The sequence below is a fragment of the Aphelocoma coerulescens genome, chromosome 1, assembly GCF_041296385.1.
Source record: "Aphelocoma coerulescens isolate FSJ_1873_10779 chromosome 1, UR_Acoe_1.0, whole genome shotgun sequence".
Lineage (NCBI taxonomy): Eukaryota > Metazoa > Chordata > Aves > Passeriformes > Corvidae > Aphelocoma > Aphelocoma coerulescens.
The window spans coordinates 87,436,152-87,450,009 of NC_091013.1; the positions used below are offsets into that span (position 1 = coordinate 87,436,152).

General features: G+C 39.9%; 1 protein-coding gene across 8 annotated transcripts in view; it reads right to left on the reverse strand.

The window, feature by feature from the left end:
- DLG2 (discs large MAGUK scaffold protein 2) overlaps nt 1–13,858 on the reverse strand; it is a 1,009,135-nt gene that overhangs the window by 203,539 nt on the left and 791,738 nt on the right. For all 8 annotated transcript variants that reach the window (XM_069015930.1, XM_069015936.1, XM_069015961.1 and 5 more), the window contains one exon: nt 12,282–12,438. In XM_069015930.1, the coding sequence (XP_068872031.1) occupies nt 12,282–12,438 (157 nt within the window). The remainder of the gene's footprint in view (nt 1–12,281; nt 12,439–13,858) is intronic.

Consider the following 13,858-nt stretch of genomic DNA (forward strand, 5'->3'; position numbering starts at 1 on the left):
CGGCAACACTGAGGAGTGCAAACCTCATAACAAATCTTCAGTCTATCAGATGTGACATAATTCTGCTTGACACTGTTACACCAAAATTTGCCAAGTCAGAATGTCTGAACTGAATGTGCACTCCTCCTTAAACTACAAGGAGCTGAAGAGCAAGCAGTCTGGCATGAGATCATTTCTACTCATTGAGGCAATAGTAAAATGAATGTTTTAGAGGCAACTAACCATTTCATCACAACAGAAATATACAGCCCCTAGTCTAGGCCAATTTACTAGCTGTGTATGACACAGAACTGACAGGTCTGATAGTTAACACTCTTTGGGGGAAAAAAAGACATACCTATTCAAGAGAACTGTTGGTATAATTTATTAGCTTCTGATCATGTGCTTGGAAATGTGAGAGTGAAGCTAGGAAACACTGCATCAAGACAATTCCAATGTATGTTTTAGGTTGCAGAAAGATGCAGGTGAAGAGTTGTGGTGAGGAGAGAGAAATCCAGCTGGAAGACAAATTCCTAGATTGATGAGATTAAATTATGCAGCAATACATGCAGCATTCCAGAGTATGTTGGCAGTAATTTTTTTTCCCTAGAATCTTCATTAAGCTTGTATTTTTGAAAGTAACCTATTTTATTTTGAAGTTCCAAAATGGCAAGTCTATGAGCTTCTACTGGCCCAGTAGCCGTGATTACAAAATAAATGCCTCACATTTTGAGGCTGACTATGTCCAAGCTGCACTTCCAGCCATCAGATTATATGTATCTACCAACAACACTGAAAAACAGTTTGCTACCAGCTCTCTTGTCCAAGATTGACTATTTCCAGATGGAAGTGTTAAAATGGACACAGTTCATACTTCATTATAATGCATTTTTACTGTCAAGGGGGATGCTAAGATTTTCCTGACATGAGTTCTAAACTCCACAGCTTCATGGGAAAAGATAATCTGTTCTTTTCAAAGAGCCATTTCTTTAAATACATAAAAGAGAGGCTTTTCAAAAGCATAAATCTGTTTGCACCCAGTTTCTCTTCACTGGGTTCCCAGTTGCCTTCTGTACCTTTAAATCCCTCTTCTTGTTTGGGGAAGTTGCACGGGTGTCTCAGTTTTGTGAAATGTTTTTGGCTCATCATGATGACAGTGAGTACTGAACATATGTCTGCATGCATTGTGAGGGGTGAAACTGAGTTTATCTGGAAAAGGCAGAGCACTGTGCACCCAGATGATCCCATATAAATATAAAGAGGTTGAGAACTCTTAGAGACCTTTTACCATTTCAAACTCATCCTCAAATCCCAGAATTCCCAGCACTGTCAGCAATATCTGAACTTGTATTAAGCAACTGTTTTGCCCCGGATCTTTCCATTAGATCTTGTCATGACAACATCTTTGCTTTTCTCTGCTTTTCTCCAGTTTTTTGTTAACCTTATGACCTGCTACTCTATGAAGATGTTGACAGGTAGCTTACAGGGGCTGCAAGTTTGCAGCAAGATGACATTTATGGCTTCTTCTGTGAACCTATGAACCTGTGACTAATGTTCTTTAAGGAGGAAAATTACATTTCACAATTTATTATTGAAAAATTCATCAGGATTATTACTCATTCTTCTGTTGTTTTCTAAGTATCTGCAAATAGACTGATTATTTCTCCCAGAAGTTTTCCCTGAAAATTGGGCAACCTGTTCTATGCTCCCAAATATTCCTTCAGTTCTTGAATAAAATTATGAATGGTCTGCATTGAATAGTTCCTAAAGTATACAAGAATTAACTTCATCTGTTTATAACACCTAACTTGTCTAAATTCTAATCTGACTTTGCCTAAGTCCACTTTAAAGACTTTTCTGTTTCTTCATAATTCTTCTGTTTCTGCCCTAATTGGATAACTGTGGATCCATCTGTTTTTAAAGACAAAACAACAAAAAGATGCATGGAAGGTTTGATCTCTCATGGTCTCACTTTTAAACAATCTTTTTTCCAGCTCTTTGGGAAATTAATTTATTGCTTGGTTTTCTTGATGCTTTTTCTAATTATTGAAAGTACAGACCATTTTACATGTTGCCCTTCTGAACTTCCTCCCAAATTTTACCTAACATTTCTACATTTTTAAGGCTTGGGCTGTTATTACCACAGTGACTAACTCAGCTTTCACTTTTTCAGTGTTGATTACTTGAGTTTCACAATACTTACTGCACAGCAAACTGGTTTTGAATTTCATGTTACTTCCTCGTTCCCTTTCAGCACAAAATCATAAAAATTGCCACTATACTATATGGTTACTCAAGGGCAAGTTGGGTTTCATTGTTTTATTCTCCCATTTTTAGGCCATTCTTCCTTACTGGTGAGAATAAAATCTAGAATTATCTGACTTGTTTTTCCATATTCTCCATCAAAAAGATTCATGATTGTTTGGTCTGTTTAGGTGGGATTTATTTCAATAAAGGGAAGTTATGCCAAATTCTCTATAATCTGTGAAAACAAATATAAACTTTTACAGCAAAATGGTCATCTGACCCATGTAAAATGTCTGCTTTAGGGCAAGGCAAGTTGTATTCAGAAGTGGCTACACCTTTCTGTTAGCTACAGAGGGGGCCTAAAGGGTTATATACTCTGTGCTTCCCAACATGAGCAAAATCTGAATGTAGATTATTCCACTACATACTTCTAAAGAGCTTAATCTACCTGTCCTTCCAGTTGGTGTCATCCCATTAACATATGACAATGCCTGTGCTCTCAGCTCCTTTCCTCTCCAGAGGTTTTCTTTTTACAGATCTGTCACATATATCGCCTACCATTCAATATTGATCCTTTGTTTAGCAACACATTCTTGCTTGATTTTCAAACAAATTCTACTCTAAGAGAGTCCAGTCAGGTGCACTGATCTACCCATTTAAATCACTGCTCTGATCATATATTAACATTTTCAGTATACTCCAAACAGTGCTCTGTACATAACTACCAAGCAAGTTTACACAGTAAACATACTGACTAAATAGGATTAATGTTAAAAATGTTACAGGAGTCTATAGAAAATTGCAGCTAAAGGCCACTGAATTTGATAGACTGTCCCATGCCTGAGGACGGAGTCATACACCACTCACACCACCATGCTTCACCATGGGGAAGAAAGCATCCTAAGGATATGGTCAGGGCCAATGCAAACAATTCCTGTAGGGCAAAGGGAATATCTGTTACAATCTTGACACTATTACACAAGAGGGACAAACTGATGATCCAAGGAGAAAAGATACCCGGCCCTATAGAGATATTTCAAATATTTTCCAAGACAACTGCATTTCAAAAAACAAAGAGAAAATCTGAGAAGGAAAACCAGATGGTATTTGCCATTTATCTTAGTTTTGTAAGTAGGTAATGAAATGCACTATTTTCCCTTAGCAGTTTTACTGCTTTTACCATGAACAAAAAAACATTTTAAATTAGAAAGCTGAAAGCTTCTCTGTACCCAAGTAAGGGAAGTCAGTCTGAAGGTTAAATATAAGTATAGCAAATACAAAGCATAAATATTTGCTATAAGTAAGCACAGAGTCCTTACATTCCATCCTGCTCTATAAGGACACTTTTAGAGTAGAAATTGAAGAATGCTCTTTTTTCAAATGCATATTGTATTTTTGGCTACAGGTGTGACTGAGAAGGTGGGTAGGAGTTGTGTGGGAGGAACCAAATACAAAGAAATGTTTAAAATGTTCATAAGGGATAGCAAATGTCTCACAAAAAAACCAACAGCAGGATGATGTACAGACACAAGACAAAATCTGATCAATATAAGAGATGACCGTCCCTCTGCAAGGGAGAACCTTGTATAAAACACCAGACACAATACTAAAGTGAGATGCTCAAATACTGGTGTTGTAAACTAGATTTATATAGTGCCATGTACCAGTGACAGAAAACCCCATGGAGTATCTCCATCAGCCCCTTCCCAATCCACACTTATTTCATTCTCAGAAAGCAGCATGGGAAAAAAAGATAGTGTCTTTCCCCATATATTAATACATCCTGATACTACACCAGATCACCAGGAAAATCACACAGAATGCTTTGGTTAACGTCAGTCACCTGATTCAGGTTAGATGAGAGGGGAAATGGAAGTATTACGAGAGCACTACGTGTCTTTTTGCAGTGCAGCCTGTTCTTTTTCTACTCTTTCCTGCTGCTGTTGAGCAATCACCCTTCAGAAAAGTTGTTTTATTTCCTTAAGGTAACCTGTGGATGCATTGCCTGGGAACAGTCATCTCACTCCAGAGCAAGCAGTCTACTTTTTCTCTTGGTTCTACTTTCAGGCTCCAAGTCACGCTGCATCCAGCCATTGTAAACATAAAGCATTTCTACAGGAGAATGAAATAAAACTGATACTGCCTTTATGCTGCACGATTTTATGTTACTTTTATTTGCAATTAAGGAAGCACGATGTTAGCTGAAAAAGCAAATATATATTAAAAGGGCAAACCAACATGAAATGTGAGACTCAGTTTAAGACACCTAAATATGGATATGAATGCATGTGGTGTTTAAGCTTAAAAGTCAATACAGGTAATAAAGCTTACAGAGAAATTCAGCCTGCTCTACACAGCTCACAGTGGGCCAGCTGAACTGTTCTCTTGCCTCCTTTGACATTAATGGCAACCAGACACCCAGCAAACATGCAGATGTCTAAATGTAAGCATCTTAATCTGAGGTTTAACTTTGTCCAAGGACAAAAAAATTCAGTAACTTCAAAAGTTAAGATTCAAATGCAAATACTTGCTGTTAACTCCTTATGCCTATTAATTCACTGTAATTCTTTCATTTGTATACAACTTCAACTTGATGCAACCTTATGGAAAATTATAAAATAGTTTGAAAAGAAATGTCAGCATAGGAACTCAAGGAGCAATATGCAGTAACTATTTCTGTGAAATTGTAAATCTGAATTTTGTTGCTGAACTTGCATGTCTAAGCTAATCTCTGTGTTTTATGTCCTGCACCTATTGAAAAAATTGCTTACTTGGCACTGAAAATGCTTTAAAGCATTCAGGCTAGGACACCTAAAAGACAGACTTGTGTTTTATCAAGATTTTGATTTGAGATTGTAATGCAAAAAACAATGTGGCCATTTTTCTTCAAAAAGGACTGTCCTGCTTCTTCTGCTTCCCCAGGAATTTCCCCTAAAAATTGCAATTCACTATGCACATCTTTCCTAAAATGGTAAGATTTGTACTGCTTTCTGTCAGGGTGTAGGCACAATAGGTGGCCATTTTATGCATATGGCTCATGGAAATAATTTGTTCTAACGCAGGTGGTTTTGACTAACCAACACTGGGTTCCCATTGCTGTTTTAATAGGAAAAATATCCCTTAGCATTGGAAGTGCAACTTAAAACTGCGAGAATAGCATCAAGGAACATTACATTTTATTTTTATTGAAGACTGCATTTTCCTAACAGATGGAGAACCTGGGGTTAGATCTGAGTTCAAACACCCTCTAAACTTGGCCCAGACTTCTAAAATGACTTTGAACAAATCATTTAACACACTGGCACCTCATTTCTGCTAAAGTGGAAATAATTCTTCCATTGATATTCTGAACTGTTTCCTTTAGCCTATAAGTATCTGAGACAAAAATTAATCTTGGTGCACACAGCATGTAGCAAATCAAACATTAATGTCAATTAGCATTCAAAATGCTACTGATAATAGTTACGGCATACTTAGTAAGAGGAAAATAGCATATGGAGGGATATATTGTAGTACAGTGATGAACTTACATTGGTGATGCATGTGTTACTTCATTTTAAAGGCATTCAGAAATGAGAATGTTTAGTTGGGTGGCGATTTGAAAGAGTATAATGAATTATATCCAGAATAAACCAACGTTTTAAGAAAACCCCTTCAGGAGGGAACCCCATCTTCTCATGAATGTAACATAAAAATTCATTTGTGGGCTATTTGAAATGTTTTACTATCTGGCATAGAAGATTATCCATGATTCTTCAATTGACCTTCAAGATTCAGATAGGATTCATTTGTTCTCTCTGCACAGAAGTATTTGGAATATCAGCCTTCTTTCTGAGATAATTTTCAAGCATTTCCAACTAACTGAAAACAGAAAAACCCCTCCGTTAACCCTGCTCTTTATAAGGTTTCAGCCAGTTTCCAAAGCCAGACCGCTGTCATTACTGATCCTGGGCCGCCACCTGGTGGCATCTGGGAAAAATAAATCCAAATTTCACTCGTCCATAGGGCCAAGGCTTTGGCACCATCTTTCCCAGTGCTTCTGGAGGGCTGTAGGGTTGGACCCCTTCCCCTCACATCCTGACAGTCAAGCAGAAGGAGAGGCAGAGATTATGGAATTTGTCCAAGCCTTGTGGGCTGACTCTGGAATTATGTATACACTCAGTGTATCACTCCAAGGAATTGCATGTAAAGGCAAAGCCTTTCTGGGTCTCACTGGTGGATTTGCAGTCTATTTTAGGTATTTTTATAGGTATTTTCCCAAAGGTGAGAATACACACCTCTCCACCAGTCAACATAGCCATAGTCACAGCACAGGCATGAATTAGGAAAGTGCATGTGATCATCACTGTCCACCTGGGAGACTGAGGCTTAGGAAAATGAAGCACCCTGCCTATGGTCAGACAGGAGGACACCAGCTAAATTGATTAAATTGATTAAATTGAATCATAGAACTATTTGGGTTGGAAGGGACCTTTAAAGGTCACCTCCCTTGCAATGGGCAGGGACAACAAAAACAATGAAAGAAGTAGCATTCTGAAAGATAATAAATATTTGAGGGATAGACCAGAAAGCAGGTCACAGCAAGTTTTACAAACATGTAAAATATCACAATCGAAGAGCTCTTTTGGCTTCATTTTAATTCTGCAATACCAATCTTACAAGAAATTAAATCCAGATCTCTAAATCACTTACTATGCTTCCTATCTGTAAGAAATTTAACCAAGCTTCAGCCGATTAGAAATAGCAGCTTTGAGGGTAGTATTTGTTCTTGTAAATCAGGTTATGTTTTGAGAAACAAACAAGAAAAGTATTTCTGTAGGGAAATAAGTGTTTCTGAGGGATGAGACAAGAAGGAACAGAGAGAAACAGACTTTTTTTTGCAGTCCTTATGAAATTAAGGTGTCTGGGACCCTTCACTAGACAATGGTATAATTAATAAGCTCTGTGCATGAAACTGATTTTGTTTGAATATGGAAAAATGGATCCATAATAGTTATTTGTGACTAAATAAGTAACAAGGGCCTGACTAGGTGATTGCCTGGGGATATGTATGCAGTCTAATTTAGTAATAATTTCCATCCCTCTCTGCTTAGTGAACAAATAAACAACTCTTGCATGACAAGTAAATGCTGATTCAACACTGGTAACAGTAATTAGAACTTATGGAAGACATCACTACAAAACAGACAAAATTAGAGCTAGAAATTCTACCGTGGCTGTATCAAATAGTTCTAAATATATCCTGCTTAAAAATAAAATAGAATGGCCTTTTAACTTTGTATTTGAACTTCTGGATTTTTGAATACAATGTACAGTGAAAGGCTTTGATCTCATTAGTCTCTGTTAGTCAGCCCTATTTTGCTGCACCTATCCGAAGCAAAATAAATTGCATAATTGTCCTAAAGAAATTTCCATTTCTATTCTTTGGGTTTCTTGTCTGTGCTCTTCCTGGCACAGGCCTTTGACTTCCTTATCTCTTTATAAGGGTAACTTTATAAGAGTCTATTTTGATTTTCTTGCAGTTCCCTAGAAACTTTCTACTTGGAGAGCTCTTTAAGGCACTGTTGGGAAGAAAGGGTTAAAAGCAAAGAGTGGAGAGGAGAATGGGAGATTCCAAGAGACCTTGCAGGTGGGAATGCCAAGGCCTGGAGAATACCAGTGTGGGAAACCCATATACTCTGCCCACCTCTGTCTATCCTCTGTCTCTCTGTTCTGAGAAGTAGAGTTTCTGTGTAGAGATAACACTGGTGTTTTGAGGGACTTGGAGGAACTCTCAGGGACATGCTTGAGCTCCCTGTTTTGGGAGAGAAGATCAGAGCTCAGAGGTCATAAAAAGCACAGAGATCACAGCATGGTCCTAGAGGACATCCACATCTCATGGTCCTGTCCTGGAGCCTTTGGCAGAAGGTGTCTGGTGAGACTTGAGGTTGACCACTGGGATTTTGGAGTTGAAGCTGCAGAGGGTCTGAAGCCAACTACACTCCAACAGAGAGGGAAATCTTGGCAGCCTATGAAGGAATCCAAGCTGCCTCAGAAGTAATTGGCACAGAGGCACAGCTCCTCCTGGCACCCTGACTACCGGTGCTGGGGTGGATGTTCAAAGCAAAGGTTCCCTCTACCCACCACGCCACCAATGCCACATGGAGCAAATGGATTGCTCTCATCACACAGCGCGCCTGTATCGGAAAACTGAATCACCCTGGGATTTTGGAAATAATCACAAATTGGCCTGAAGGTGAAAACTTTGGTCTCACTGATGAAGAGGAACAAGTGACACGTGCAGAAGAAACTCCACCGTACAATCAACTGCCATCAGAAGACACACACTACGCTCTTTTCACCGACGGTTCTTGTCGCATCGTAGGGATGAAACAAAGGTGGAAAGCAGCCGTATGGAGTCCCACACGACGGGTTGCAGAAGCTACTGAAGGAGAAGGTGGATCAAGCCAACTCGCTGAACTCAAAGCTGTTCAACTAGCCCTGGACATTGCTGAAAGGGAGAAGTGGCCAAAGCTCTATCTCTACACTGATTCATGGATGGTAGCCAATGCTCTGTGGGGATGGCTGGAAAAGTGGGAAAAAGCTAATTGGTAGCGTAGGGGAAAACCAATCTGGGCTGCTGAAGAGTGGAAAAACATTGCTGCCCGAGTAAGAAAGCTGGTTGTGAAAGTCCGCCATGTAGATGCCCATGTCCCCAAGAGTAGGGCTAATGAGGAACACCAAAACAACAAGCAGGTAGATCAGGCTGCAAAGATAGAAATGTCACAGATAGACTTGGACTGGAAACATAAAGGAGAGTTGTTCCTAGCTCGATGGGCCCATGATGCCTCAGGCCATCAGGGCAGAGACGCCACCTATAAGTGGGCACGAGACCGAGGGGTGGATCTGACCATGGACAGTATCTCCCAGGTGATCCATGACTGTGAGACATGCGCTGCGATCAAGCAGGCCAAGCGGGTGAAGCCCCTGTGGTATGGTGGGCGATGGTCCAAATACAAGTATGGGGAGGCCTGGCAGGTTGATTACATCACACTGCCTCAAACCCGCCAAGGCAAGCGCCATGTGCTCACAATGGTAGAAGCCACCACTGGATGGCTGGAGACCTACCCTGTGCCTCACGCTACGGCCCGGAACACCATCCTGGGCCTCGAAAAGCAAGTCCTTTGGAGGCATGGTACCCCTGAGAGAATTGAATCTGACAATGGGACTCATTTTAAGAATAGCCTTATTAACACCTGGGCTAGAGAACATGGCATTGAGTGGGTGTACCACATCCCTTACCATGCACCAGCTGCAGGCAAAGTGGAATGGTGCAATGTTGAAAACCACCTTGAAGGCACTGGGTGGGGGAACTTTCAAAAACTGGGACCAGCATCTGGCAAAGGCCACCTGGTTAGTTAACACCTGAGGTTCCACCAATAGAGCTGGTCCAGCCCAATCTGAATCCCTGCATATAGTAGATGGAGATAAGGTCCCAGTAGTGCATGTCAGACGTCTGTTAAGAAAGACTGTGTGGATGAATTCTGCCTCGAGTACAGACAAACCGATCTGTGGGGTTGTTTTTGCTCAGGGACCTGGTTGCACATGGTGGGTAATGCAGAAAGATGGAACAACACGTTGCTGTTGATCTCCATAGGGAGATCTGATTGTTGGGTGAAAACCACCTGTAATGTGGAATGCCTGTATATCACTGCTTGCTGAGTGTCACTGTCACTGTTGGTACATAGCTGTACATATATATGAGTATGTATTAATGTGTGTGTAGAGTTAGAATATATTAGTTTGGGCATTCAGCCAATGATATGGGATAAGGGGGGGAATGTCTTGGGGTGACTTTGTGATGTGTATCCCCCATCGCTACCCCATGCCCAGAAAATTAATTTTGTGCCTTTCTGTGCTTTTAAACTGAGCTTTAGAGGGGGCAGGAAAACCTGAGCAGAACTTCTTCAAAGCAGTTTGCAGCTTGTTCAAGGTCACACAGAGATAGAGACTTTTTCTTCCAGCTGCGGCAGCAGAGCGAGAGTGGGGAAGGTACCCTGTTTGCTTTTGGGCAGTTTTTCAGCTCCTTTTTCTTTCTCTGGAGAGAGACGGAGAGTTGAACTTTTGTTTTTCCTGGGACTTTGTTTTTTTCTTTTTTTTTTTCCCCTCCTGGACTGTTTCAACATCAGAATACATTGGGAGGAATTTCCACCAAGGCCTTGGCCCTGGAGGTGGGCCCACCACCCCATCCCAGCTCCAAGGAGGGGAAGAGAGAGATCTACAGAAGGACTCTGAGGTTTTCCCAGGTTTCTCTGAGCAGAGTGAGAGGTTTTGTTATTTTGTTATCATTATCCTTTTCCTGTGTGTTTGTTAAATAAATAGTTTTTATCTCTTTCACTTTCCTTTGAGGAAAATTTATTTTTTTCCTGAGTCTGGTGGGGGAGGGATGGTTGTAACCTGCCCTCTCTCAGAGGATATAGTTCTGAATTTGGTGAAACTGGAATAGTGGTAAACTCCATATGTGTGGGCCGTGACAAATGGCTGCAAACAGGGGCCCCACTCCCCTCAGGAAGGACTGGGCCTGGCGGTTCCTGCATTCCCGTTCCCGTGTCTCTGCCCGGTGTTGCTTTGGGATCCTCTGGTTAGCAAGGTAATGAAATAAATTTACTTTTTGCATTTCAGATGTAGTCTTCTGGTTGTTCTGCCTGCTTGCCTGTGTCGACTCCCACAGCACCTGAACACCCTTTACTTGCTCTTTCTCATTTCTTCTTACAGCACTTTTAAGGAACAGGTCTAGATCAAATACACTGTTGTGATCCTCACAACGTCAGGTTACTGCCTCCCTTTGGTGATAACCAGATTTTCTATATATTGCAAAACACCTCCAGCCACCTCTTTACAAAACTTTGGCAGGTGGAAGGTAAATTCACTCTTCATAGAATAGGCAGAGACAATCCTTAGCAATGTAGAAAAAACATATCCAGCTTTCTTATGGATTTAAACACTGACCAGGAAAGTGCTGCATAACCACATCACAAACCATCCATTCTGAAGCCATCCTCCACCCTTAACTCTCACTAAATTACAGCCAGGGATGCAGGATTCACAGGGATAGAAAACACAACAGTGGGAGGCAGTGTGATACTGCAGCCTGGCGAGTCCATCATTTATCTGGGATAAATAATTCCTGTATTTCAGCTCTTTGCCTTAAGGCTATTGATGTGCTTCACATGAAACAGTCACATCTGTATGAATTTGGGATAGTTTCTTTTTTTTTTTTTTCTGTAAGCAATGTGAATAATGTCAATGGATATTTAACTACATTTTCAAGGCTTTCATTGTCACTCAAAATCCTTTATATTCAGATTGTTTCAGTCAGATGTGTGATTTCTTGACAGAGCCTAAAACATAAATGTTCTGGTTTTAAAATGTGTGATATCAATATATACATGAAAGAAAAATTAAAAAGATGGTTTTGAGTCTAAGTATCCAAAATATAACCTCAGGCTACAAAGCATTTCATCCAATAAAATTTGAAAAGAATTTCAGAGGGATCATCAAATTAGAGGCAGAGAGATAATTAACATAACCTAATTAGTCTCCTTGTTGGAGCGAGCCATTTGCTAAGCAGTTGAGTGCACACTAGATGGCAGCCTGAGTATAGATGATTTCATCCTACTACTTGATCTTCTCCAGAAAAAGCTGAAATTGAGAAATATCCTTAGACTCAGTAGTGTGTTTTGGGAAAAATGGAACTGGATAATGGGCCCAACTGTGGGATGCTTAGGTCTGCACGATGCTTAGGTCTGCACTGTGCTTAGGTCCTCCCTGTAGTGTCAGCATACTGCAGGTAGTATTAAGCAGCGAAAAGTCTCATTCCCAGCTAAATGCAAGTAAGACCAGTAACAAATGCTCTAAAACCCAAGGGCAAAATACCCAAAATATTCAGGAATAAACTGTTTGCAGCTCGGATTTCAGAACGTGGAAACAAGAAAGACTTCTTTGTGTGTCCCTTGCAGTATAGACATAGAACAAAATGAAGCAGCTGGTCAGGAAAGTCCAACAGGAATACTTACAGATAAGATTTGATCTCCTCGCTGCAGTTCTCCACTGAGATCTGCTGGCCCACCTGCGAGGATGAACGACACGAAAATGCCTTCCCCGTCTTCACCTCCCACAATGTTGAAGCCAAGTCCTGTGGAGCCCTTGTGCAGGATGATTTTTCGAGGCTCTCTGTATAGAAACAAAATTATAATGTTTATGCAGTCAAACCTCTCTGTGTATGCATTTTTCACAGTATATTCAGCATACTATATTTTGCTTAAGACACAATGGCCTGCTATTGTCTAAAGAAACCATTTAACATACAACAAAGCTGTTAACTGGTAAACAGACAAGGTAGGAATCAACTTGCATTTTTTTCCCCCTCATGGTTGAATCCAAGCATCTCTGTTAATTTCAGCCCATTGGAATCATCTTCACTATGTTAAGTGACAAATTTATTAGAAGAAAAAACAAAACACTGAATATATTTAATTTATAGCAATACTTTTTATACAGGTAGAATCAATCTTTATATGGTACCTTTTTATTTTAAGTTCTAGTCTTGCTTTTGCAACAAATGAACAAAAAAAAAACTTAGAATTCCAGGCAAAGCAATAGCAGTTGTGTTTGATCCTGACAGATTTGGAGCAAATAACATTTATATGATCAAGCTCATACAGCAGAATCTCATTAAAAACTCTGGTTTGACATTATCAGGATCTTGCATTTGTTAAGTCACACTGCAGCTTTATCACTGAACCAGCCCAAGGGGTACCTGCTTTTGCCACACTCATTAAAAAATTATTAATTACGATAGAAATCAATAAATAATAACAGGCATATCTCACACAGCTCCTTTCATCTGTAAATTGAAAATATGACCCAGAGGATGTAAACATAACATGCAATTTACTGATGGCAAAACTTATTTTCAGAAATAGATAACTTTCCCGAGCAATCAAGGTAGCACCCTTGAGAAAGGGTTGCAAATATTCTTGTTCCCAGTCACTACATACTAGGCCTCAGACCTGGCTCTCCCTTGGATACACAAGCACACACAACCACATATACATACATACTCCATGTTTATTGGTACTTACCCCATTTCAAATCCCTCTAACAATTTAATTTTCATAGGAAGTGTAAATGGTGTTATATTAGTATGTAAAATTTTAAGCCCAGCCCTGTAAGTCTCCCAAACACATACATGTGTCTGTGACTCCTCCCAGAGAAATAGGATGCTCTACTCATTCTCTAATTTTACAAATAAAAATTCCCAGTAATACAAACACACACCATATATAGCAACATTCTCCATTATGCCTCTTGTATAAAAGATTCAATATTTCCTCCATACTATAGAACACTTCATACAAATGGATTTTTCATTTCCATTTTGTTTTTAAAGAAAAGAAAGAAAAGCAAGAGAAGCAATTAATTGAGGGATGCCTTATTTGATGCAAGTTTAACCTTATGGATACATGGAGAATTCATGTGGACATGATACTTCTGAAATAATGGGCATTTGTTCATCTTCATCTTTGCCCAGTGCTAATATCCAAACAGTATCCCCAACTTGATCATGATGTTAAAATAACAGCTTTCTGAA